The sequence below is a fragment of the Cryptotermes secundus genome, unplaced genomic scaffold (assembly GCF_002891405.2).
Source record: "Cryptotermes secundus unplaced genomic scaffold, Csec_1.0 scaffold2458, whole genome shotgun sequence".
Lineage (NCBI taxonomy): Eukaryota > Metazoa > Arthropoda > Insecta > Blattodea > Kalotermitidae > Cryptotermes > Cryptotermes secundus.
The window spans coordinates 654,733-682,574 of NW_019736442.1; the positions used below are offsets into that span (position 1 = coordinate 654,733).

General features: G+C 39.9%; 1 protein-coding gene across 4 annotated transcripts in view; it reads left to right on the forward strand.

Annotated features, from left to right (window-relative positions):
• The first annotated feature begins 989 nt into the window (after nt 1-989).
• LOC111869993 (LIM and senescent cell antigen-like-containing domain protein 1) overlaps nt 990-27,842 on the forward strand; it is a 66,140-nt gene continuing 39,287 nt past the window's right edge. For 3 of the 4 annotated variants that reach the window (XM_023861902.2, XM_023861904.2, XM_033753632.1), the window contains exons 1-5: nt 990-1,120; nt 6,408-6,463; nt 19,576-19,686; nt 22,192-22,304; nt 25,563-25,755. In XM_023861902.2, coding sequence (XP_023717670.1) covers nt 6,456-6,463; nt 19,576-19,686; nt 22,192-22,304; nt 25,563-25,755 — 425 coding nt within the window. In that variant the 5' untranslated portion in view covers nt 990-1,120; nt 6,408-6,455. Of the gene's footprint in view, nt 1,180-6,407; nt 6,464-19,575; nt 19,687-22,191; nt 22,305-25,562; nt 25,756-27,842 lie in introns of all 4 variants that reach the window. The other variant, XM_023861903.2, reaches the window with a different exon arrangement.

Here is a 27,842-nt window from a genome sequence, read left to right on the forward strand (position 1 = left end):
AGGGAAGGAAGAGCGATTACTTAGTTTCCGATGTTGGAATGACACCAATAACTCAGTGATTTATGAAGTGATCGAGATAAACATTACATAATTAACTGGAGACAGGCTAATGTCTCGACATTATAGAATGTTCTGTAGGGCATGACTCAAGACATTAGACTGAAACAATGTAAAATTACAGGGGAGGGACAAGTGTTTGCAACAGCGACAGCCTTCTTTGGATTCAATGTACCACCAAACATTGTTCTTTCGTAATTGCTCGATTAACGACACTATTCTTTTCGATCCACGTTGTAATTTTAATCTTCAAAGAAACCCACTCTAAGCACGCAGTTGATATGCATTTGCTAGAGTGGTCGGCAAAAAGCGCTTCAGAACCCATTCCACTTTAGCTTACAATATACCCGTCATCATTTTTACACCATTTTATTATTAGGGGCAGTGCACACCAAGGAAACTGCCAACCGCAACGCCAATGCAGTTTCCTCAATTTACGCTGCTTCATGCAGTAACATGTGAACTCGGGCTGATACCGTATTTACGCATGTATAGGCGGCGTACGTGTATAGGCCGCAGCACAATTTTCAGACAGAAATTATAGAAAAAATAATTTTCTTGGAATATTATTATTTCAGGAGTAGAACATTCTGTATTACTAATTATGAATATAATTTTTTTTAATGAAGTGTGATTTCGAATATAAGTCGCACCCCAGTTTTCCTCTTGAATTTTTGGCAAAAAATGTGCGGCCTATACATGCGTCAATACGGTAATTCTCGGAAATTGGGGTTCCCAATTTCCTTTTGCGTGCCCTCGACCTAATGAAATTCCAGGGGTGTTTATTCCGTGTCGCACGGATGTGCCCGTTCATGTTTTATGTCCATGAATTTCCAGAGAGTAACATTTCTCTATCTTCATTGGCCCCTGCCGCCCTTTCCGGCCACTTTTGTGCGTCCCACGGGTCCCACGTCATAGTCCCTGGCCGCAGGTACACCGCAGACGAAGTTGGTTGTGTCCGAGAAGAAAGCCAAATATGGGAGTGAGTGGGTTGTCTTTGGTTCTGTTAGAGGGAAATGGAGGGTATTACGTCATGGAATAGAAGGGCGTGGAACGTGAATAGGTAAGTTTGTTTGCTGAATAGAACTGTTATCGTGTTTGTAGGTTGTATGCAGAGATAAGGTGAGCAAACAAATTTTTAATGTTAAGTTCGTCTGTTCAGTAGTTCGTTTCATCATTATAGCTTAATTCTTGCACTAGATACAAGCGTGAAATTCAGGATTTATCACATACGGTTCAAATGCAAACTAACAGTCAGACAATGAGGCTAAAGAGAGAAAATTATCGAACTGAAATTCTGATTTGTGAGATGGTCAAATGTGGGATTCTGTAATTCATGGAGCTCTTGTACACATATTTGCGTCTTAAGTGCGACTAATTATCTAGTTGCCCATCCTCGCTATTTCAGCCATGTGGTAAATGTGCTAAAATAGTTGCAGTGTATGTCAGCGTTATATATCGTGAACGCGGTATTTCCTAATTAAAATTAATGAATCTTGGATTTAAAATAATTAAAATCTTAATGTTATTTCTGTTATGGTCGTCATCAAATCATTTAAAATATATTTGCTTGAGATTATTTCTCATTGGATTTAGTCGCACTAAATTCTCTTCGTGGCGTGGGTATTATTATTTGTGCAGTGCTCAAGACAGCCGTGTAGTGTTATCATCACTGTTATGTATGCTACATTGACTTGTAGGTTTTTACACGCCGTTGGACCACTTATGTTAAGTGGTTTGTGGGTGTAGATATTACCACTGATAACACTGAACTACACAAATAATAACGCATGATACGCATGCTGCAAATAGAATGCAGCCTGACTAAATTCAACAACGAGAAGCACTCTCAGGCAAATATCTTTTAAATGGATGGATGATGACCACAATGGAAATAACATTAGGATGTTAATTAATTTTAATTCCAGTCTCAATTAATTTTAATTAGGAAATATCGTGTTCACATGTGATAGTACTGACACACAATGCAACAATTTTATCAAGGCAGACAACACCTGATGATGGCCAAAACTTGTAGTGAGGATGAAGGGTGACTAGATAACAAGTTGAATATAAGATGGAAATATATGTGTACAAAAGCATTAATGCAGCAGGATTCTTAAATACAATATTATAATTCATGGGGGCACACTGAAGTTCCAAATGCACACAAAAGTGCAGTTTCCAGCCATTGTCTTTGTTTTTTATGTTGTACTGTATTTTGGGGACAGTTCATATTAGTTGGTACATTTAAGAGGTCCATTGTGGTCACTTTCATAGCATGGAGAAAAAGGTTATAGGAAAGAGTGGAATGTATATACATGCAATAAACTTTTCTTTATGGAAATGGGCTAAATGTTTCGAACTAAACGAGAAGTAAGCTATCTGTACAAAAACATTTCTAATGAATTTTGTATATACTCATACATTTGTTTATGGGCTAATGATGCTCTTATTACCAGTATCCCAGCGTTAAATGGTGGGATGATGACTAAATAATGAATTGGAGTGGATGTGGAGGGAAGCAGTCATGGCATAATTAGAGGTACTATCCCAACATGTCTGGAGAGACTGAGTAAAAGCATGTCTCATGATTGACATTGTCCTGGCCTAAATTGTGGTTGGCCATCCTCTGAATATAAGTAAAGCATTTTTACTTGAGCCAACCAGCTCCATAAGCAAACACTAGGGGAATGTGCTGAAATGAATGAGGTGGCAGTACTAATACTAGCACTACTACTACTACTATACTACTATATCTGATTCCAGAGAAAGTTGCCCATTAGTCATAAAATATGAATAAAGCATGGAATAAAATGTAATAATAGTAAGTTTAGAAAATTATTATGAAAGGACTGATTAAAGTCATTTGTATGTATACATGAGAATAAAGTATGTTATATCAGACATAAGTGTTAGTGGTGTTGCCATTATGATGTGTAAGGCTTGGCCCAGGATGTGTTGATTCAGTAGTTTCTAAATGTGTAAGTAGATAACTGCAGTTAGGTGCTTGTACATGATTCTGCTATCGGTGGAAAAAGTAAGTCACGATTAAAGAATGCTATGAGGTACTGACCACAAAAACCAGTTACACAAGTGCATTATTTTCTCATAATCATCATCTTCTGTTACTTGTATCTGTCCAGTTTTTATGGCAGTAGATGTGACTTCCTAGTTGCTCCCCTATGGCCTTGTTATCAAAACCTGTGGCTATTGACTTGTACTCTTCTCTAAGTATAATTATAATGATCAAGCCAAGGAGGGTGAGATGGGCAGGCCATCTAACACAAATTGAGAACAGGAATACATATAGGATATTGGTTGGAAAGCCAGAAGGACAGAGACAACTATGAAGATCCAAACATAGGTGGGTTGACAGTATTAAAATGGATCTTAGAGAGACAGGATGGGATAGTATGGATTGGCTTGATGTGGCTCAGGATAGGGACCAGTGAACATGGTAATGAACCTTCAGGTTCCATATAATGCTGGGAAGTTCCTGAGTAGCTGCACAATTGGCAGCTTCTCAAGAAGGGCTCAGCTCCATCATGAGTGAGTGCATTGTTCTCTGGTGTATTTCTTCTCTAAGAAAACCCTGTTGAATGCACTCTCTTCAGTTTGGAAATCATTGGAAGAAGACTGAGCTTGAACCAGATACTTAGGGCAAAACCTTTTACTTGATATATATGATTTGTTCTTCACATGAATATCATGTAGAACTCCCTCTTAACAAACTGAAAGCCCATAGGGTTGTGAGATGTTGAGGCTCCCAGATTTTCTGTACACATTCAGCTCACAGGTGGTGGTAACTTTGCCAGTCTTATGCACAGGCCGCCCCTATACATCCACTCCCCCATACACCTTCATGGTGTAGTGCTTAATTAGTAGGGCCCAGATCTTTATGTGCTAAAAACACTTAAAATTGAAATTACATTGAAATTACCATCCTGGCATTTCCCTGGAGGGACTGAAGAAACCATGGCAAACCCTGGTCACAGTTGCTGACTTCATGGCTGAGATTCAGACTGAGCACCTGTATATTTTAGAGCTTTACCTGTAGCTGTTCAGTTTGTGGTTTGTTATTACTAGGGCCCGGATTTTTTGAAAATGCATATGCGCATATGGAAATGCATATTTTGAGGGTTTTTGGTCGTTATTGCATATTCTACACGTAAGAGCATATTTCTACACATATGTTTGAAATTAAGGATAATTTCAGTGTTCTCTAATAAAATCGGTTTTGCCTATGTTTTTTGGATATCCCTTGCCAGTTGCTGTTCTCAACTCTCTGAGTAACGGCACTTTTACCACTTACAATACAAGCAGGTAGCTTGGCTATTTTGAAAGGTAGGGGGTGGGATTTTCCTGCATTCCATTGACCACGACAGCAGACAGTAGCATCAGAGTGCTGGTCTTGAGAAAAGCCTGTTCAGTTAATACGGTACTCTTTTCTTTAATAGTCTGCATCACAAAAGTGTTCATGCACTGAAAATGCCTAAAGAAATGTGCAGCAGTAGATATTTAAAAAATCGATCTGTTTCGGGTGTTGGTGACTATTCAGCAGACGGTGTCATCATGTACTGTCAAGTTTGCGCAAAGGAAGTAAAATGTGAAAATAAATTTCAACTTGAACAACACTCAAGAACAACTGCACATATTTAAGCAAAGAAGGGGAAGAAGAACAGCACACCACAACTACTACTACTTACACAGGTCAAACCCAAATCCTCTGTTAATACATTTTCAGCAGATCTTTGTAAGGCTTTAGTATGCAGCAACATTGCATGGAATAAATTAAGCAATCCAGTTCTGCGATCATTTCTGGATGCTTCAAAAAATACCAGACGAATCAACTCTTAGAAAGAAAATCTACCTTTGCTGTATGCATCTACTCTGGAGTCAATCCATTCTGACTTCAGAGGGAACTGTGTCTGGATATTGGTAGATGAGACAACCAATTTATGTGGCTGATACATAACAAATTTCGTAGTTGGTAAGCTACATGCAGACGAACCTGGCAATCCTCATCTTCTTGCTTGCAAGTACTAGAGAAAACCAACCATAGGACAATAGCAAGATTTGTAAATGATTCTCTGCGACTACTATGGCCATCTGAAATTGAGAATAATTGTTGTAAGGTGCTTGTATTACTCACAGATGGAGCTTCCTATATGTTGAAAGCAGCAAAAGCCTTACAAGTATTTTATCCAAATCTTATACACGAAACCTGTTTAGCACACAGATTACTATTGCAGAAAAATACGTTCACAGTTTCCAGCTATTAACGATTTAATTGCAAGTGGGAAAAACCTGTCTCTGAAAGCACCAGCTAGTGTCCAGTTCTACAAAGATTGCTTACCTCAGGTTCCTGTGCCACCTGAACCTGTCCTAACTAGGTGGGGAACATGGTTATCTGCAGTTTAATTTTATCAGGGGAATTTCAGTCGTGTAAAAGAAGTGGTTAAAAAAACTATATATGAGTATGCATGTGTCCGTGAAGCAAAAGTGGTGTTTGGATGTGACTATTTATCAAGATGTGAATTTTATCCATGCACATTTTTCTGCAGTTTCAAAAGCTGTTGAGAGCTTAGAATCTTGTGGTGCACTTCTTCACAACTCCCTTCAACTCGTTCAGAAAGCAACTTCTTCACTGAATTCTGCTCCAGGCGAAATTGGAGAGAAGATGAAATGCAAGTTATAAATGGTGATGAATTCGAACCCACGGCTAAAAAAGATTCAGTCAGTTAGTCAGTATTTGAGTGGAATTAGGGTATCTTTGCCAGATGAATGTTCCGAACCTTCGGCGCTAGTGTATAAATACTGTCCAATCATGTCCGTTGATGTAGAAGATCATTCTCAGCTTATAAACTAATTTTGACAGACAATAGACGAAGTTTGTCTCCAGAAATCATTGAGAGACTTTTAGTTGCCTATTGTGATGCTACTTTCTGCAGTGAATGATACATGTAAATAGGTGAGTCTGAATAAAGTGACCTGCTTCTTAAGTGCATATTGTTTTATTTTTGCTGCATATTTTCCCACTTTTTAGCGCATATTTTAAGTGTTTTTAGCGCATAAAGATCCAGGCCCTAGTTATTACATTAATGCTGAACATTGATGTTGGTTGTGTGGAATGGAGACAGTATGAAGGAATTTGTTTTTGTAAGTGAAGGGTTCTTTACATATATGTCCAGCATGGTTTTGTGGTGCACTGTCACATTTTAGCATATTATTCACTAGGCTTTAGTAGTGTGTAAGCTTCCCAAGTGTAAGGGTTGCAGGTTGGAGTTTACTGTTCAAAAATTCAGACCATGGCATTATATTGGTAATTGTGAATTTTCTGTTTCTAGCATTTTGCTGAGATTTGAGGTAGTCAGTGAAACTTGAAAACTTCACCAATGCCTGGGTGAGTACAATTTAAATCTTCTGTCCTTTAATCATATCAAGCAAAATGGTTGTTTTGCATTCCCAAGTCAAACATGTAGAATGTGATACAAGGGTTTGATCTCATGAAATGACAATATTTACTTATTTAGAATGCAGATGCCAAAGGCCAAGAACACAGTCCTTGAGATTGTATTTCCCAGTAACTGCTTGAGCTAGAGTAATTAAACCTGAAACATTTGCTTATGCCCACTAGATTTCGGGAAAGAAAGAAATCTGACTTTAAGATGTGCAGAAGATGCTTAGGAAAACATAACAGCAACAATAATAATACCACCCACGTGATTCTGAAACAGCATTGCCAAAGTTCCCACCAAGTAGTTTTCAGTAGCTCTGATTCATTGAGCTTGTAGGGATGACCTGGCAGGTAAAATGCACAATCCCAAAATCGTCAAGGAGCATGGCACTTTTCTGACCCTGTAAGGTCAGTATTTTTTTATTTTGCTTGGTGTCTTTGTGCAAGTCATTTTTTGGTGGGGGGGTGGCTTGATGATGTGGCAAAATGTAGTTCTCTTCAGGAGAGTGAAAATATCGTTTGTTTTGTAAAATCCAGTTGATGTTATTAACTTATATTTTATTGCTTGGGCTTTGTATGACGTCCATTGGTGAGCTTTTCTGGACACAGTACATTTTGGTTTCATAACAGGAGATGTGGGTAAAAATCAAAAAGATTATTAATGCCATCCAGTGTGATTGATAAATGTTGTTTGTGTGTGTGTGTCTGTGTTCCCCCCCCCCCCTTCTTTTTATTNATTATCAATACATACAGAAACTACTATTATAGTGTCCTGCATATAAAATATTATATCCTAGAACAATTACTAAGATGTGCATGAATTTTTTAAAACATAGCCTAAAATATTATAATTAGTCTTATTTACAATGTATTGTTTAAAGAACTTATTGTTAAAATTTAGAACCAATTTGGTCCATGTCTTTATACTTCTCTTCAAGGAAGATGAATGTATTCCATGTCATTGTTCTGTTGTTTGAAGAATAGGACTCTTTAGCGCCGTCGTCCAGTTGGTCAAACCAGGTTGTGTTGTTATACACAAACAAGTCAGGAAATGTTTGCACAGATAACAATACTGGAGCATTTGCACTCAGATTTCCTTCAGACTTTCAGTTTGTTTTTGCAGAATTTTGATGCTGTTTTGTGAATGGTGTAAATGGGGAGAGGGGGGATGAATAGGCAGTGAATGGGGGAACAGAATTTAACTGCATTGATTTTTTTTGTACTCTCAGACATTATGAAAGTAAAAATTACTTATGGATGGACAAGTAAATTTTCCAGTGTTTTTTCTTTCATGTGTGTGTTTGTGTGTGCCTGCATGTGTGAGCATGTGACATTCATCATTGACCAAAGAGTCCTGTAACCCCTTTTTTATTTGTTGAGCACTTTTTTGGCTGTTCCATAATGCTGGATGTATGATTATAAATTTCCGTAAGCCCCAGTGACATGAGGATGATAGGTTTCAATCATTTTTATGGGTGGCATAGCCTAAGGGAAAGGACTGGACATATTCTCTGCATGGATTATAAGTTTTTGATCTCTGTGAATGACTTATAGCAGGCAGGGCAGATGAGCAAACACCTCCAGTTTTGAATTTGATTGTAGTCAGTTTACCTGTTCTTGAGAGATGACAGCATAGAAATTGATTCTGTTTAATTACCTCAAAAACCATTAGACTTATGGAAAATATATACTTGGCAGAAAGTTTGATTCATTTTTATTTGCAACATTTTTTAAATATTTAGTGAGTTACAGATAAGCTAAGTTCAAGATGCATGCAGAAACATGGATGTCTACATGTGAAGTGTCTGTTGTTGTTATGCAGTTTTAACGAAAATTGGATTGTGTCTACAGATTTTAGTAGACCTCAGTATTAGGTATGAGAATCTGTTTACTGGTTCTGTAGTTATATGCATGTAAACATAGACAAAGGAAAGGTAGAAAGCATATTTTTTGCCACTTTTGTTCCTAAAACACCAAAAATGTAAGATTAGACATTTTAGTAAGATGACCTGTTCACACCTCTTCCCAGAATTAGATGGTTCCACATTTTCACCCATTTGTGACGTGTAATTCAGCTAAGTCATAATAAATGGATAAAGTAGAAAATGAATTAATGACCTCACTACTAGAAACTACTGCAGTTGTAATGTAAAAGGTAACATTATTGCTTGTACTTCTGTATTTAAGCACTGTGTGGTGAAGTCATGTGGGAGAAGAGTATAGCTTCACTGGATGGAATGAGTGTTATTTTCACCCCTCCACCCTCTGCATATGTTCATGTTATAAATTGCTGTTAAAATCTCTTGAATAAGTCTGAACAGATCTGGATTGGTGCAGCACCTGCCCCTACACAATATTACCTCCACAGATATTTGCACTGTAAGTGTGCCAGATGTGTCTAAGAGCTCTAGGACCTGTGCAGACACAGGCTAGCTTGGGATTTTTCCCTGAGGGAATACCACAAAGGTGCATGAAGCTGATTGCTTACCTCTTGTCATTTGCCAAGGTGAAGAATGAGTAGAAGTGTACATCTGTACTTTCATGGGGTCATACTCTCAGCACACTGTTGTGACAATGTGTGCAGTGAGCTGATGAAAGATACTGCTTTATCGTCTTGTTGCTTCATCTTTTACAGATTAGCCCTTCATGTCTCTTGCCATTTAGAATTAATTCTGAACCTGTGAATCTTACAGACAGTTGGTAGGAGTCTTTCGACTGTGCATGGTTGCTAGCTACACACAGAAAAAATGCACATGTACCTCAAGTGGGATTGAAATCTGTGATGGGAGGAAACATTTCATACCTTAGACCTCACTAGAGATAGCGCCTTATCAGATCAGTATCTTAAGCAACAAACAGGAGCATTGTGTAAGGTGCCTTTTGTGACTCATCATGCTTCCAGATTCCAGGCATGTTCACTGTGCTCCTCTGATAGAGCAGAGGATGTGACCCGTGCAGCACAGTTTGCTGAACAAACATGAGCTGCTTTTGGGCGGCACCTGTTTGTTCAGTGAGATAACAAATGTGTGCTGCTTGCTGTGTGTGCAGTGTGATGTTCTGGAGCAGTGCGTGGTTGCTGATGTGCTGAAGAGCCAAAAACTATGGATGTAATTACTTACACATCCTCTTGTTCTTTGAATGTAGTGCTGGAAACGTGTTGGAATGTGTGTAATGTGAAGTCATACCACCTATTATTAACAAGTTTTGATCTGTGATAGCCAAGTCAGTGCAGTGACTAGGCCACGGGCTAGACAATCAAGGGATCAGGGTTTGATTCCCAGCAGGGGCAAGGTTTCTTTCTCGTCTTAACATCCAGACTATGTCTGGGGCCCACACAGCCTGTCTTATGGGTACCAGGATGTGAGACTAGTGACGAGATTAAGGATCTCTGAAGCTGTAGCTCCACTCTCCCATGCTTCCATGTTTGTTTTATGGTACTTAATAAGCACATGGACAACTTTACTGTACTTGGTCTCTTGTTCTGGAAGAAGAATGGAGATAGAGGCTTGAAAGGAGGTCCAGTGATTGAGACTAGCTCTTTCTAAGGGTCCCAACTGAGTAGGTTTATCCTTCCCTATCCACCTGAAGATGGAGACAGATCCAGTCTCCGAAACGTCGTGGTTTTTTTTTGTCTTTTATATACCAGACGATGGGTGAAGTCCAAAAGAAGTACGGAGATAGAGGCTGTTTGAGAGCAAGGAGTTAAGAATGTCATGGGATCTAAGATAGGCTAAGCAGCCAGGAAGTTGAGATAATTAGATATTGAGGGGCTGTACAGTTTGAACTCTTTTTTTCTGTGTTTGAGCTATGAAGAAACATGGCTGAGATATGTGGAACACATAACACATGGGGAAACAAGTAATATATACAGAATTTGGAAAGAAAATCTTTAGGCAAGAGGTAGTTTTGGAGGATAATAGTAAAATGGATCTTATAGACCTTGGGTATGAATATATTGTCATGTTGTATGACTAGAGACAATGTTTGGATTGGTGACTGAATTTATTGACATCTTAAACAACTCATAACTACAAATAACTGCAACAGTCTTGACTGAGTTACGCACTGCTAAGATCACTGTAACTACAGCACACATAAAGTCTTTTCAGTCGGCACTAGTAGCCGTTTGTTGGTAGTGGCTTCAAGTGGCAGATGTTCCTGTTCCTCTGGGTTCCTGAACTGCCCCTGGCAATGGCTACCAGCTTCCTCACTTCTCACAACTGCAGCTCTCATCTGTCTCAAACAACCATTGAACAAGTGGTCCTCGTTATATAGCCCTGGCAGGATCACACAGAAACAAATCTTCCCTTGTTGCATGTTCTTTCGTTGCTGGGGAAACATGTCTACAGAGCTGTTCCCTATCAATGCCTGTTGTACTGTTGCCTGTTTACACAGCTGTTACTTGGCAGTGGGTCTACATCTCACAGATTGAACTGACTTGTGTAAGCTCAGGATAGAGTCCAGTGGTAGGTAGGCTTTTGTGATTATAGTGATGACCAGGTCCAGGATTTTGATGACCTAAAATATTTAAAAATGACCAGAAAAAATCTAGAAAAAAATGCCTTAAAATATAACATGTCATGGAAATCTAATTATTTTAAAAAGTATTTTTAATCTTTATTAATACTCTGAACTCATGTCATACTTATGTCATAGACATAAACTGCATTTTTATGAGTTGGAGTCCTGATGAAAATCTTCTTTGTCCTCTGAGAGCATCCACGTAAGGAAATTTTGTTCTCAGTTCCTCCGACACTCTATGCAGTGCATGAGCTAGGCAAGTAACATGCACCAATTTTGCATAAAACGACTTTATTGACTTTTCTGCTTCTAAAATATATGGGGCTGCATTGGCCACAAAAACCAAGACTTTGTCGTGACATATACCCTCTGGCCACAGTAGAAACATTGACCTGTCAAAGAGTTTACAAATTGTGGAATGAGTAATGGATTCTAGCACCTCACTCATAAGCAGAAACACTTCACCTGGTCCATCAGTTTCCAAGGTTCCGATGATAACGTTTGCCACGTAGCGAGCCTCCATATTGCAAGTCTCATCAATGGAAATGAAAATCTTACCATGCACTTTGTTCTTAATCATTTCCAGGATATTATTGTAGCACTTGGAAAGGTAGTTCTTCCTGTGGGTGGATTCATCTGGGATGGAAGAATCACAATTCACTTCCACAAAATTTTTTAGTTTTTCATTGTTCAGAGCCCAAAGCAGAATGTTTGTGGACACCAGAGCATCACACAGATCTCTAAAAAAATCTGTGACCTATTTCCACTTTCAGATGAACACTGTTGCAATAACATTTGCACAGATTTCTTTTTGTTTGGAATTTGCACAGCTCATATATGCTTGTTGAGGCCGATACGTTATACTGTGAATCTTTCTTTCTGCTGCTACTTCTGTGTCACCCATCATCCAATATAAAATGTGATTGTTGAAAATATATCATCTCCAAACTCAACTACAATCTGCTTCAAATGCTACAATTTAGATGGACTTGCTTTAGGCATCGTGATGAAATCACTCTAGCGCAACACAACACTGAACTCTTCACACCGAGAAACTTTCGTCAGCTGTATCTTTGTACGGTCAAGGGTGAGAAACTGAAGGCAGAAGGAGTTTTTATTGAACAGCAATATGCCATATGAAGCTAGAGAATCTGACTAGAAGTATCTGTAACTAAGCAAATTGCTTTGCACAAAACTCAGAATGAGCATCACTGTGAGTGACCACCATCATACCCAGCTGCCAGCTCAAAATGTTCTGATATGTATTATCAGCACTTTCCTCAAAATGAACAGAAAGGATAGGATAGCATTACAACATATTATTGTGTGATTTGGTAGCAGGTACTGCAGATGCAGCTGCTGAGTGCCTTTATGGAGAGCACTTAGGAGAAAGAGAAAGAACACTTCCATATTATTCTCATTTCAGAAAACATATGAACGAAAATTCCCTAAAATGGCAAAAGTGGCAAAAATATCCTTAAAAGTCCAAACATTTACTGAAAAATTACCCCCAAACTGAAAAAATGATGAAAAATAACCAAAGATTACCTGTAAAATTTACATTTCTGTAACCAGTAGCTCATCTCCAGGATTTATATATTAAAGGGAATCACATAGAGTACAAGGGAAAAAGATGTCATCAAATTTGGGGCCTGGTGATGACCATTTATATTCTTCAAAAAGAGAAAATCTAGGTTAGATGAATAGCTGTTCACTGGGCAGTGAAAACTCTTTGTCATAGAGTAATAGCTCAGGGAATACGCGGTAGCATAGTTGGTTGAGGTGCTATGCTACAAGCCGGAAGGTCATGGGTTCAGGTCCCGATGAGGTCATTGGATTTTTTTCTATTGACCTAATCCATCCAGCCGCACTATGGCCCCGGGGTTGACTCAGCCTCTACCAGAAATGAGTACCAGGAATTAATTAAATAATATTCCTGGGAAGTAAAGCGCGGCCGGCGTGTAAGGCTGACAACCTTACTGCCATCTATGAGACGATTGTCTAGATAATGTGGGACCCTCAATGTCTCACACCCCTATGGGCCTTCATGGCCTGTTACAGAGATAGCTGTACTTTTTTACTTTTACTTTAGTAGCTCAGTTGGCATAGTGTTGGGCTACAGGTTGAACAGCTGGTGTTCTATTCCCAGCAGGGGCAAGAGATTTTTCTCTTCTCGAAAGCATTGAAACTGGTTCTGGGGCCCACATATCTTCCCTTCCAATGGATACTGGGGGCACTCTGTGGGGGTAAAGCAAACAGTGTGAAGCTAACTGCTGACCTTGATCTAATGCTGAGGTCAATAGTGGAACTATACACTCACTGCCCCATACATCTTCAAGGCATGATGCTTAATTAAGCATGCTGACAACTTCACCTTTCTTTTTTAACCTTTATTACATATGTCAGCACACAGAATGGTGTGGCATACAGTCCTTAGATTTGTGATAATATTAAATGGATTGAAGATTATTACACCTGCAGCATTGACATCTCTTATTTTTCTTTGGGCTTCTTATATACATACTCATAAAAAAGGTAAAGCTGTCCCTGTAACAGGTTGTGGAGGCCCATAGGATTGTGGGACATTGAGGCTCCCACATTTTCTAGACAGTCTGATCACAGATGGCAGTGAGGTTGTCAGCCTTACGTGCCGGCTGCCTTTTACTCCCCAGGAAGATTCCTGGTATTCATTTCTGTTGGGGACTGAGTTGACCCCAGTGCCACAGTGCAGCTGGAAGGATTAGGTCAATTGAAAACTCCACTGACCGCATTCGTAATTGAAAACCCGCGACCTTCAGCTTGTAACATAGTGCCCAAGCCAACTACACTATCATATGCCCACATACATACTCCTAGCCATCATAAATTGCACTTCTAAAAGAAGATATTTGCACAGGTCACATAATTTTTTGCACTAGTTTGATGTTTTGAATGGTCTCTGAAATAGACTTCAGGCTATATATTTTATGTTGCTTTTCTCAGTTTTACAAATCTTGGGTCTTTTAGTTTGTCTCTTAGTGTTACCTGGGTGCGTTGCTCCCACGGTGCTCAGGTGTCAAATGGGACATAAAGTAACCCTGAACTCTGAGATCAGCATGTTGTGCTGTGTACATCAGTATGTGAACTTGATCACAGAGCTCAAACAGCTTAATTTCACAGGGTGTACCATAACAAGAAGGAGACTAGCTATAATTGCACAATGTTACGAATCAGGGCCTTTGAATGCCTGTAACACTGGATAAGATTAACTTTATATTAGCAGTACAGGATCATTCAGGAAGATGTCCCAGCCTAGAGAATTTTGTACATAACAAAACTTGAAATTACCTGTTAGAAGTAGCCTTCACTGTCATCAGTTTCACTTAGCATGAAGTCAGCAAGTGTGACATATTTTTTATTCTCAGCAACTTCAGTTTCATGTCTTAGTTGAATTTTATATGTTTTTTTATCTCAGGCGTTCATGCATTACATTCTGGACATGGTGTGTTAGAGACACCGAGTTCCAAACTGCAACAAGCCATTTTTTTGGGGGTGGGGTTGGGCGGTTGCTACTTACACCTTACTGTCTGATGCATTCCACATTGTCCTTGGATGTTCATGGTCTTCCTGTAAATTTCTGCTGCTCAACACCTTCCATTTATTTAAAGTGATTAAACCATCATGTAATTGATTTGTTTGTTGGTGCGCCCCATATATATGTTATCACGTGATGGAGTGACTGTATATGGAATTTGGGTTGGTAATTGAATTTATTGAACACTTACAGATCATAACGACAAGTAACAATAGCACTACCACTAATTCACACATCACAGATCACTGTGGGACAGCCTGTTACAGTCTTGACAGGCGATTGCTTGTGGCAACTTCCAACGGCAGGCGTTCACGTTCCTCTAGGCTCCCGAACTATTTCCAGCCCCAGCTGCCAGCTTCTCACCGTAACAGCTCATAGCAACTGAACCACACCAGTTCTCTAACTCACTGCTCCTGACTTGACCTGCTTATGACATCTCAGCATAGACTGCATAGAAGACATTGTGCCTCTGTTGCAGTACAATTGCTGTTGAAACAGGCATATTTGCAGAGCTCTTACATAGCAATGGCTGCTGCGTAGTTGCTTATTTTGTGGTCATTGTCTAGCAGTGGGTCTACATGCCACAGTATGTCAGAAATTACGTTGAATTTTGAATGATGGCAGTGCTGTTTTAGAGGAATTGTTTTTGGAAAAGGTTGCCTGTGAAACCAAACCTGACAGAATTACCTGATTTCTTTCTCATCTAAATATCGTAATGGTCATTGTCTGGTTCCCACTAGAAATGGATGTATTTCTCTCAGTCATAACTTAACTTCAGCAGTTAGTGGTGGAGTGAATTGACCTGGAGATAAATTAAGTAGTGGCAGACACTATAAATTTCAGTAATAGCCATTATTTTACTCTACCACTGTACACTCCATTTCTCCCCACATGCTTTTGCAGTGTACCTTTGTATTAATATGCACCCCCACATTCAGAATAATCTGAAATGCAATGGGGGGAACCTTCAAAATGAAATTAACATCTTTACATTTTCCACAGATATCCTTTCCATTTGCCCACTTGATCCATTCTTAAAAGTTAGATCACAGTTTCACTCAGTGTTTTTTATCAGCAGTATCAGTTTGTTTTTGGCAAAGGTTGAAACTGCAATGTCAGCTACATAGGTGCCTCTCTCTGTTGCCTTGTGGTCCTGTCTGTAACTACCAACAAGACTGACTGCTACATAATGGCAAAATAAACACAGAATGTTAAGCCATGGGCGTTTGCACAGGAACAGGCACAGACCCGCACACGCGCCAGTAATGTGTCCTTATTGTAATTACAGATAACATAATAGTGCTTGATGTAGACACACATGTACACTTTTATCGGTATGTAGATTCTATAAGAATGTTTTGTTGTAGAAGCAATAAGGGAAACGTTTTTAAAGTCTACTGTCCAGAAGTGTTGCCGTTTCTTTCCTCATAAAGGTTACCAGCTTAATATAAAATTACATGACATTAACATATTCTGTGTGCATGTGAATTTATGTGTGATATAAACCTAGTGACATTCATTTCTGAGAAAACTGTAAACATGTACAGTGGAGACAGTATGGTACCAGTAAGAGAGGGTACAGTGGCAGGGGACATTAGTTTCCCCCTGGCATTGAAGACATTGGAGCACAGTGAGTTATATACTCGTAGAAAGACACACTCAGTCATGGAGAACTGTGGCCCTTTGGATATGTCTCGCAGCGTGGCTGACACTCTGTGTGACTATGACACCCTGGACTCTGCATCTTTGGGTGGCAGCAGTGATTGCCTAGTGCTGCCACCTGCACTACCACCGAAGCACTGCAGTTCAAGCAATGTGATCACTACACAGTTTAGGTAATGGCATACTTGTTGCCTTGTGAATGTGTGGCTTGTTCTGTATCCAGGCATTCTGTATTGTATGTTTAAAATAAAAAGTGAAATGATTTAAGCACTCCTATAGAAATAAAGGTACAGCTGTCCCTGTGCCCAGGCACCTTGCTGTGAAGTAGTGTAGAATGTGCAGTGGTAAAGTTCTAGACCGTCTTAATATCGATGCTTTGTGGTGGCAAGCAATGATCTAAGCACTTTATCATGCGCAGAGAGTACCGGCTACTTGCATGGGGTGTTCACTGGGTGTCTACAGACATTCTAGACAAAGTTGAGAGGAAATAATCCACTGCTGTTACTGGAACGTGAATTCTCTCATCTGTTCCATGACACATGTGGGCAAGGCATACATTTATGAAAATTTATTATTTACATTTAAATTAACATATATTGTGTTCAGTTAGCATTTGGGAACTGGAATATCTCAGTCAATGTAGTGACTAGATTGTGGTTTTGGTGGTTGAGGAACATGAGTTAAATTCCTGACAGGGATGGAGATACACATGTTCCCTCCACAGCCTCCAGACTATCTGTGGTTGCCCATCCAGTGGATGCTGGTGACTCTTCCTGGGGATAAAGTGACCGGGGCATGAAATACTGTATTTACGCATGTATAGGCTGCATGCATGTATAGGCCGCAGCACAATTTTCAGACAGAAATTATAGAAAAAATAATTTTCTTGGAATATTATTTCAGGAGTAGAACACCCTGTATTACTAATTATGAATATATTTTTTTTTAAATGAAGTGTGGTTTCGAATATAAGCTGCACCCCAGTTTTCCTCTTGAATTTTTGGCAAAAAATGTGCGGCCTATACATGCGTAAATACGGTATTGCTGAAGTTAAAAATGTCTGGAGCTGTATCTCTACTCCACCATACTTCATGGCATGGTACTTAAGTAAGCACAGGGACAACTTTATCTACAGTTAGAATTCTTTGATCGAAGGAGGGTGGAGACACACATTTTTGTATGCTGGAGAATTGTTTGTGTAAGGGACTTTTCTCCAAGATCAGAAGTGGGTGGAAACATGTGGTGAAAGATGAGGTGGAGTCTGTAATTTTGGCCTATTTTCCCTATTTTGAAAAAATAAAAGGAGGCTTGAGAGGTCACCTTGCCGAATTTGTGTCTGTATGTGTATCCCTCCCTATCAACTTTTGAATGCCTGAACCTATCATCATGGAACTTGGTATGTATATCATGCCAACTGAGCCCTCCTGTCAGTAATATCAATATGACAGCCCTTCAGGTTGCTGAGGCAAAACATTAATTTAGCTTGAACGCCTGTACCAGGCTTTGTGAAACTTGGTATGTTTATATATCATGCCACCTCAGTCCATATCAGTGGTGTACATCATAAATCCTTCATCAGGAATACCAACAGTTTAACCTCTCAAATTCTTGACATAATACCCTTAATATTACTGAATTCCTGAACCGATCGTCATTGAACTTTGCATATATGTGTCATGCCATCTGAGGTCATTTCAGGGATATACATCATAAATCTTTCCCAATATTAATACCATGCAGCCTGTCAAATTGTTGAGGTAATAACCTTAAAAATACCTGAATGTCTGAACCAGTCTTTGTGAAACTTGGTATGGATATCATGCCAACTGAGGCCATTTTAATTGTGTACTTGCTAAATCACCCCCATCAGTAATACCAACACTGAAGCCTTCCACATTGTATTGTTTTATCGACTTCATTGCACTTACATAATAAAGTTTTTCTGCTTGTATCAGATATTCAAGTTACAATGAAAGGAAGATAGGCGATTAGTTCTTTCTGGAACTCCTTGCTAATTTTACATATATATTTCATGAAATTTATGGATTGAACTGCAGTCCAGTAGTATTTTCTGTTTATGAACATCTGAACAGCTAAACAGAAGAGCAAGAGAGATAAAATGGAAATTTTCAGAAGGCATAATGCTTGTCCACTTCGTAACTCATAAAAGTATATCACAGAAAGGGGTCTGTAGTTACTGAACCAAGCTACACGTACGAAGCAGTGTATATAATGTGCATTATCTCAATGTTTGTGAAAGTAGTGGTGATTGCTTCTGACAACTTGTGTCCAAGAGGTTTCTGATCACAAACCTGACTGAGGTTTCTCATGGCTTTGCTCAGCCCTTTTGGGAGAACATTAGGGTTGTACCTCATGTTAGGCCATGGCTGATTTCATCCACATTTATTAAACCCATTGTTTACTAATCAAACCATTTGACATTACATAATCTGGTTGCCAATATTGTCATCAAGTAAACCATACCTCAATAAGAGTGTCTAAATAAATACATGTGTGCGTGCATGCGTGTAAGACAAAGAGAGGCAGGGGATAGGAGGTGACATTTGGGGTTCTCAGGGTCATGACTGAGAAGAGTATCTTCTGCTTGCTTGTCTTACTCTCCAGCCCCGAAGATGGAGGCAGTACATTTGTCCTTAATGTTAGTAAACTTCTTCCAGGCACACAGAGTAGCATCCCAGAAGGTAGCACTCTTCGTGCATGTTACAGAGATGTTAGGTATGTAGAAACTTGATGTATGAGTAGGAGTTGTTGAAACAAGCTCTTTTTGGTGCATGAGATCCTTGAAAATGTGAGCTTTGAAATAGGATCTAAAGGTTTGTGATGCTGGTATATTAATACAACTGTTGTGTTTCTGGACATCATCCATTGTCCTGTCTATTGTCCTGCGGAATAGTGCATGGACTTAGGTGCTAGGCCTCATGTGCGTGGAGTTTTTTTGTAATGTTTATAATGTTTGTCTTAACTCTTGCAGTTGGTTTATGCTGTGCTTGGTTTATATGACCTATCTTCTGTTTTTGTCTGGAGATAGGAACTGGCCGTATCGATTGGGCCAAACTTGCTAGTTCCACCTCAAGACGGAAACAGAATGTAAATAAAATCAGGACAGTGGATAATGTCCAGAAACACGATAATTGTAAGCTATGCAGGTTCAGCAGACATGTTGCAGTTTGAATGGAAAAGAAGAAGAAAACTGTATTTGTGAATGGTTCAGTTTGCTGTAATATCTTACAATGTAAATGAAATGAAGGCCAATCCTGATGCTATATGTTGTGTGTTCCAGTATCAGCATGTCTTTGGGGAACATGTTCTGCTCCCGCTGTGGGGATGGGTTTGAGCCGCATGAGAAGATTGTCAACTCAAATGGGGAATTATGGCATCCACAGTGCTTTGTGTGAGTATGCACTAAACTCTGACATTCTTGTAGAAAGCAGTCAGTATGTAGTTCTAATATATAAGATTTTTAACCATCGTCCAATGTGATTGATAAAAGTTATGTTTTTAATTTTTCACCCTCTACATGTTTTGGTGGAAACAACCATCTTAAGGAGGACATTATCAACACATGAAAACCGCTACAGGGTGTTCAATCATCAAGGAAATGGGGGGATCAGCGTGAGTTGGATACAACATTTCTCACATATTGCTGCTGTAACTGCCACTAGCAGAATGAGTCATCAGCGCTGATGAACGTGCACACTCTCGCTGGCGTAGAACGGATGGATCGTTTCTCCGTGACTACTGTGCCCTTCCCATCTAGCGAGAGTGCAGTCGTGTTGCCGATTCCCTCCCATCAGTTTATGTACATGCACACATTTATAGGAATACTGCAAAAAGATAACAAACATACCATGCTTTATAACAGGTGTTGGAAGTGACCCCCTTCTGCTTGAAAACACACCTTGCATCACATAAATAAAATATGCGACACTTTCTGAAGTTGGTCCACAACAGTTGAACTAATTACACGTGTAAAATCCTCACACTATACAGAAAGTTCCATTAAATAGTGAAAAGGTGGAGGTGTGGTGTCTTGTGCTGTGCTGTAAGTCTGTGCCAAATAATTGGCCCCTTTTTTCACAAAACCATGAACTCTGACTGCTACGTTAATGTTATACTGAATCCGTTCTTCTGTCAGCTGACTGCTGAAGAAAGACAATGCTACGGCACCTGCGGCTAATGCATTCATGGTCGCAATACAGGAAGACAGAATAATCAGCAAAGGACTGTGGCCTCCCAGATCCCCAGATCTAAGGTTTTTGTCCGGCTACTCCTCTTGCAGTGACTATTCTCTGGCTGTTACATCCACTCCATTAAGAGTGTTCGTCCATGGTCCAGCATTCGTCGATCCCGTCGTTTCACATTCACTCATCACTTTCATCCATCGAACATTCATTCTCGCTGGGGAGACCGGTACGTCTACGTTACCGGCTCCTCCTCTGCTTGAAGTATCTTTTTCTGTTTTGGAGGGGGTTGACCCCTGCACAAGTTCCATTTCCCCATTTTCAGTAACCCACTGGAAATTCCTACTGCTCGCTTCACAATTTCCAGCTCTAGTGTCTTCTTTTAGAGTCTTATAGGCAGGTCCTATTTTTCCGAGAGGTGATAGATGTCTTGAGCTGCACCCTCTGATACTGATCGCGGTTGCTCTCTTCTTTCTCTTGTATAGCAGCTGCTTTCCACCTCGGTTCTTAATTCCATTTTTGCATTGAGGTCTCGTTTGATATCTCCTCCCAAGCATCCGTTCTTTCGGGGTTCCTTGTACCACATTGCCATTGCTTTGTTCATAATGCCTGTGACCTGCACAGCATGTAATCTTCCTTATGGCTGCAGTTACTTCTTTTTGTGGGTCATAATTTTTCTGAAGATGTTCCTCTTGCGCCATGCCACTCTTGCATGATGGGACACCTTCCTGCTGGTTTTCTTCTGCCGTGCCACTTTTGCATGGTGGCTCGTCCCTCTGCAGGCGATGGCCAATCCTCTTTGGCACCCATCCTTTTTCTGGGTCCGTTTCTTCATTTTTGCTGGTTTCAGTCCCTACGCCTTTTCTTCTTCAGTTCTCCGAGTGGCATTACTTTGACCTCTTCTACGGGGACTTCTCATTGTTGGGCCACCTCAGGTTTCCTGTCCACTGAGTTTGGCTCTTCTCCTTCTAGACGTGCCTCCATCTCTTGGCAGGCCATCATCTCTTCTTCTAGATGTACCTCCATTGTTTCTCGGCAGGCCATTGTCTCCATGTCTCTTTCTGGTATGGTTTTGGCAACCATCTTCTTGTGACTGGTGCCCATATTTTCTCGCATGGCTCTCGTCCTTTCTTTGATCACTCTTGTTTCTGCTCGAGTGTCTTCCGTCCTTGCTTGGATAGCTCTTCTTTCTGCGGCCATCTCTTCTCTCCAGGCTTTCGAGTCATCATCCATTTTTGCCAGGAAATCTTCTTTGTCTTTCTTACTATCAGCTCTACTGCTATCACAAATAGCATTAAAAACTGACACACATCTCTGAGCCCACAAGCAAAGAGTCAAGTTGCATGATGTACCTTCTGAGAAATTTAAACTGTGTATTGAATGAACCATTGTAAAACTTTTAGGGGATCATAAAATGCTTTGTGTACTTTGTGCTGGATGAATGAATGAATACATTTTCCCATTGAACATATCACACATGCATGCATGCACCCACCCACATGAGTTTTTAAGTTGTATTTGTCTTTTTCAGTATATGTTGTATATGTTCTTCCCCTCCCAATATTAACTGTTTAATTTCAGTCAGGCTCCTTTGTCAGGAAAGTAAAGCATAAGTTACTGTATCTTGAGTATGATACTTTATGTCTATCAGTTAAGCTTAAGAGCTTCTTCAAATAAGCATGGTGGAGTACTTAGTGCCACTGTCATCTTTGCAGTTGTGCACAGTGTTTCCGAGCTTTCCCAGAAGGAATCTTCTATGAGTTTGAGGGTCGTAAGTACTGCGAACATGACTTCCATGTACTGTTTGCACCATGCTGTGGGAAGTGCGGTGAGTAGCAGCTTCGTTATTAGTATCTTACAGTAGGCCAGGACTCCACATCTTTCTTGGCGTACGGGGAATATTCGTTTGAAATTTGTTGTGTGAGAAATGAAATGTATGCAGAATTTTGCCAGAGAAACCTTGTGGATGGCAGCTACTAGAAGCAATGACATATAAATTAGTGTACTTGTGAAAATGGCTTTCAGAGGAATAGGTCTCAGTAACGTTGACTATATTGAACTGTTATATTCCAGCATCCCGTTGTATCGAGGCATCATCCTATTTTACTAACATATCCATCAATAATACAACTTTAAAAAGACATTAGGAATATGTTGTTCATTAAAAATGCATTTTAATACTATGACAGTTCAAATCAATAAAATCCCTTAGGCCTTTACACAGTTCATAAATCTACACATTAAAAGTGAATGTTCATACTCCTCAAATTGTCTTGGTTTTACATATATTTCTACTAATTTATATTCACATCATGTTTTGGCCTCATTGGGCCATCATCAGGTGAATTCTGTCCTTGAGTGAGACCACTGCACTGTATTTGTTTCTCGTGCTTCTCTCATGCATGTCATTATTTTACTTCATGCAAGTTGTTAAATTTCATTTTTATCCAGCTATTTTGCAGCTGTTATTGCTGTAACATACAACACATACGAAGGGGGACCCAAAAATAACCGGAACTGACCTGTTGTGCGCCCATGCTTTGTAGTTACGAGTTGTGCTGCAAGGTGGTGTTAGCTGGGGGTCTCCTGTGACTGTTAGTGAGCTGGCGTCAGTCTGAGTTAAGTGGTTTGTCTGTGGTGCTCTGTTGTGTGCGTTCCTGTTTCAACCCTTTGGCGATTAGTGAGATGGCCGACCAGAAGGAATAGAGTGTGCATGAAATTTTGCTACCCGTAGCACCAAGACTCATCGCCAGTCACAATTCTTTTAAGAAATTCTGGATCGAAGAAAGCAGTCTTCTGGGATTTGGCGCCGTGTATAAATTCTGGATCGTTCTGCACTTCACTCTTCAAGTCGCGGCAAACATTCACGCGGTTTTCTCTTTGGTCATCTCCGAGCAAGCGAGGAACAAATTTTGCAGACACCCGTCTCATGTGCAAACCTTCGGTTAAAATTCGCTGGACCGTGCTCCATGAGATGTTCGTTTCCTCAGAAAGTTGGTCAATGGTCTTTCGACGATCTTCATCAATTGCATGTTTGATTTTGGCAATGTTTTCATCATTTCTTCCTGTCGAAGGACGCCCGGGCTGTGGTATGTCTTATGTTGACATGTTGCCAGATTTGAAACGGGAAAACCACTCATAGACCTGTGATTTCCCCAAAGCATCATCATTAAAGGCTTGCCAAAGCATCCCAACAGTCTCGGCTGCAGTTTTCCCTAACGGAAAGCAAAATTTCACGCACACTCTTTGTTCCTTCTGGTCGGCCATCTCACTAATCGCCAAAGGGTTGAAACAGGAACGCACACAACAGAGCACCACAAACCACTTAACTCAGACTGACGCCAGCTCACTAACAGTTGCGGGAGACCCCCAGCTAACACCACCTAGCAGCACAACTCGTAACTACAAAGCATGCGTGCACAACAAGTCGGTTCCGGTTATTTTTGGGTCCCCCTTCGTAAATTCAAAAAAATAACTTTTTCAATGGGAAATAGAAATTCACTTTGCACCCTCTTCTTACTAGTACTTATACTAATGCACTCTCTATCCATATAACCACTAAAACACATTTTGTGCAAATCACTGTACATACTTCACACGAGATCATTAATAATTGTGCAGGAATAACCTCAAAGACACATTGTCTTTCACTACACACCCACTATTCTTATATGCACTTACTTTCGTTAAATCAATAAATGTACATTGTGGTGTATTCTTCCTTCACACATACTTCAGTTTCATGGTTCAGAGGGAAAACACTTCGATTTCGTTGTGGAACAGAGGAAACACATTTGTAAAATTTCGTGAACTCACCATTACTTGGTCCAGGATAATACACACATTGAAGCCTACCATTTGCACTATCTCACTGAATCTTTTAAGATATACGATGGGGTACCCAAAAGAAACTGAACTAATTTTTTTGTGGGCAGAGCTCATATAGTACCGAGTTTTGCCGCTATGAGTGCATAGAGCTAACATTCCTGACTCGATAAGCCGACTACCGTTGCTTCAGAAGGTAAGGACTAGTTTCGGCAGAGTTTATAGTGACAACTGTTTTGTGTGATCGTCGTTTTTGCAATGGCTGATTTTCGTGAACAGCGTGCGGCGGTGAAATTCTGCTTTTTGCTCGGGAAAAGTGGAACAGAAACTCTTGAAATGTTAAAAACGGCGTACAAGGACGATGCTATGGGGAAAACTCAAGTGTTTGAGTGGTTTTCCCGTTTCAAAAATGGTGAAATGTCAATTGATGACAAACCTCGTTCTGGTCGTCCTTCCATGGCCCGAACACATGACAATGTTGAAAAAAATTGTGAAATCATCAGGGAAGATCGACGACGGACCATTGAAGAAATTGTGGAGCTGTCGGGAGTGACCTGGAGCTCAGCGGCCAGATTTGTGGCAGTCGGGTGACTGGTTTTTCCATCATGACAATGCCCCTGCTCACACAGCCCTGTCTGTATGACAATTCTTGACCAAAAATGGTATGACCCTTGTTCCTCACCCTCCATACTCACCCGACCTTGCCCCGTGCGACTTTTTTTTGTTTCCTCGAATGAAAAGAGACATGAAAGGAAAAAACGATGGAGGCGCTGTCAAGCATCTCAAAAGATGAATTTAGACAATGTTTTGAAAAATAGAATAAAAGACTAGACAAGTGTATCAGTGTAAGTGGAGAGTACTTTGAACGGGATTGAAGGTTTGTGCTTAAAATTTGAATAAATAAGTTTTAAAAAAAATAAGTTCGGTTTCTATGGGTACCCCCTCGTATTACTGTTTAGTGTAAAGTATACTTATTTTTTATTAATATTTATTTATAATTGTATTTGCATTGTATTCATTGTTTGTAATGTGTCCTATTGCTTGTGTAGCTTTGTTTGAGTGTGATGTGTTATTTATGTGATGTGTCTTATTGTAGTATCACTGTTACTGGGTAAAAAAACATTTGCAGTTTAAATAAGTAAATAATAATAATAAGATCCCGAAGGGACTTGAGAAGACCATATTGCAGGACACTCTGTGACTGAGTTGTGAACTCAGCTGCCTGTATTAGTTACTTTAATTTTCACTTTTCTTCTTACAGGAGAGTTTGTGATTGGTCGAGTGATCAAGGCCATGAACTCCAACTGGCATCCACGCTGTTTCCGTTGTGAAATGTGTGACAAGGAATTAGCGGATCTTGGCTTTATACGCAACCAGGGACGCGCACTGTGCCATGAGTGCAATGCCAAGGCGAAAGCTGTTGGCCTTGGAAAATATGTGTGCCATAAGTGCCAGTAAGTATGTGTTCAGTATACTGCAGCACGAGGCGCATGTCCATCACCCAACCTGTTGGAATACATAACATTGTCTGGAAACTAATAGCATGCAGTCTTTCTTGAATTCGCGTTTTTTCCGAATGTAATGGTTTATGCTGCTTTTATTATTATTATTATTATTATTATTATTATTAGGTTCATCCTGGTCCATCGCACTAGCAGTATTACAAAGAGTAAATCAACCCATCCAGTGTGACTAATAAAATGTTTTTCTTTCTTTCCCTTTCAATTTTTCATCCTTGACATGTTTCGGTCTTAGAGACCATCTTCAGAAGGATATATCAATATGGGTAGAAACTGCTATAATAGTGTGTTTGGTCAATATCAGTACATACATACAATATCATCACAATGTCATGAATTTAAAATCTGATCCTTTAACGACTACAGTGACATGCATGAATACATTAAAATATTTATAAATTATTACAATTTGTTTACAAGTGTGGTATAAAAAGATTTTGTCAAAATTTGTAGAACCAATTTGGTTCATGTCCTTTATATTGCCTCTCTTTAAAGGAAGTTAAGTGTCTACCACCTTTTGGTTCTGTCATTTGATAAATAGGCCTGTTTAATGTCATCCTGTGGCTTGGGCTGTGCTCTGTGTGTGTGTGTCCGTGCGTCTATTTCTGATGAGGTTACCATTGGCATACAGCCTAACTTTTGCAAGATTGGCAACGCTACTCAGTCCAAGCAGTGTCTCAGCTGTCACAGTTTCTTATTGTTTACATAAATGCACATGGTTTAAATATTTGGATCAACAGTAACAGAATGCATATACAGTTTTGGGAAAGCCAGAAGGAAAGGAGCTGTTAGGAAGAGCTAGACATAAGTGGAACGATAATATTAAAATGGAACTTATGAGGGCTAGGATGGGGTAGTATGGACTGGGATGATCTATCTCAGGATAAGGACCATTGGAGGGCTTTTGTGGATATGATGAGGAACCTTCAGGTTCCATAAAATGTTGCTAAATTCTTTAGTAGCTGGCTGGCTGACGGCTTCTCAAGAAGGGATAAGCTCCATGGAATTAGCACCTAAATGCAACTGCAGTCTGAAGTGTAGGGGTGGATGTTAACACTTCCCATCTGGTAGTAATATTACCATATGGCTCTTTCTTCCAGGTCACTGGCAGTATTGATAGTATTAACACAGTATTTTGGTCGCACCATAGCTCAAGCGGGTAGTTGCAGGCTTCCCACTGCGGTGGCCCTGGTTTGATCCTGCGTCTGGTCAAGTGGGATTTGTGGTTGACAAAGTGGCGCTAGGGCTGGTTTTCTCAGAGTACTTCGGTTCTCCATGCCAATCTTCATTCCACCAGTTGCTCCACAATCACCCTCACCTATCATCTGGGGCTGGTACAATAGGCCAGATGTGGCCGTGGTACAAGGGTCTTAGTCCCACCCCACTAGCAATGAAAAGAAACACGGTATTTTAATAATCAAGAAACCAGAACTAATGCAGTGTTGGCATGATATTATGACCAGCCATTAGCTGCAGGCTTCTAGTTTTAGTGGGTGCCAGAAGAGTTCATCAACTCATGATAGCACAAGACTACTGCCATCTCAAAACAAACCTTTGACTGAATTCTGCACAAACAGTATGTATTTGGTCTTCATTCATGAGCAAGGAATCATTGCCTTAATACTGTGGTGAAGTCAAGGCACTACCTATAGCCACACTAAGCACACATATGCAGGAATATAAAAATTCATGTAAAAATACAAATGCACCACTCAGAACACCATCCAGTATATTCATGACTTGTGTCATATATACTATATATGAGAGGGTACCCAAAAGAAACCAAACTTTTTTTTTTTTAACTTATTTATTCAAATTTTAAGCACAACCCTTCAATCCCGTTAAAAGTACTCTCCACTTACACTAATACACTTGTCTAGTCTTTTATTCCATTTTTCAAAACATTGTCTAAATTCATCTTTTGAGATGCTTGACAGCGCCTCCGTCGTTTTTTCCTTTCATGTCTCTTTTCATTCGAGGAAACAAAAAAAAAGTCGCACGGGGCAAGGTCGGGTGAGTAT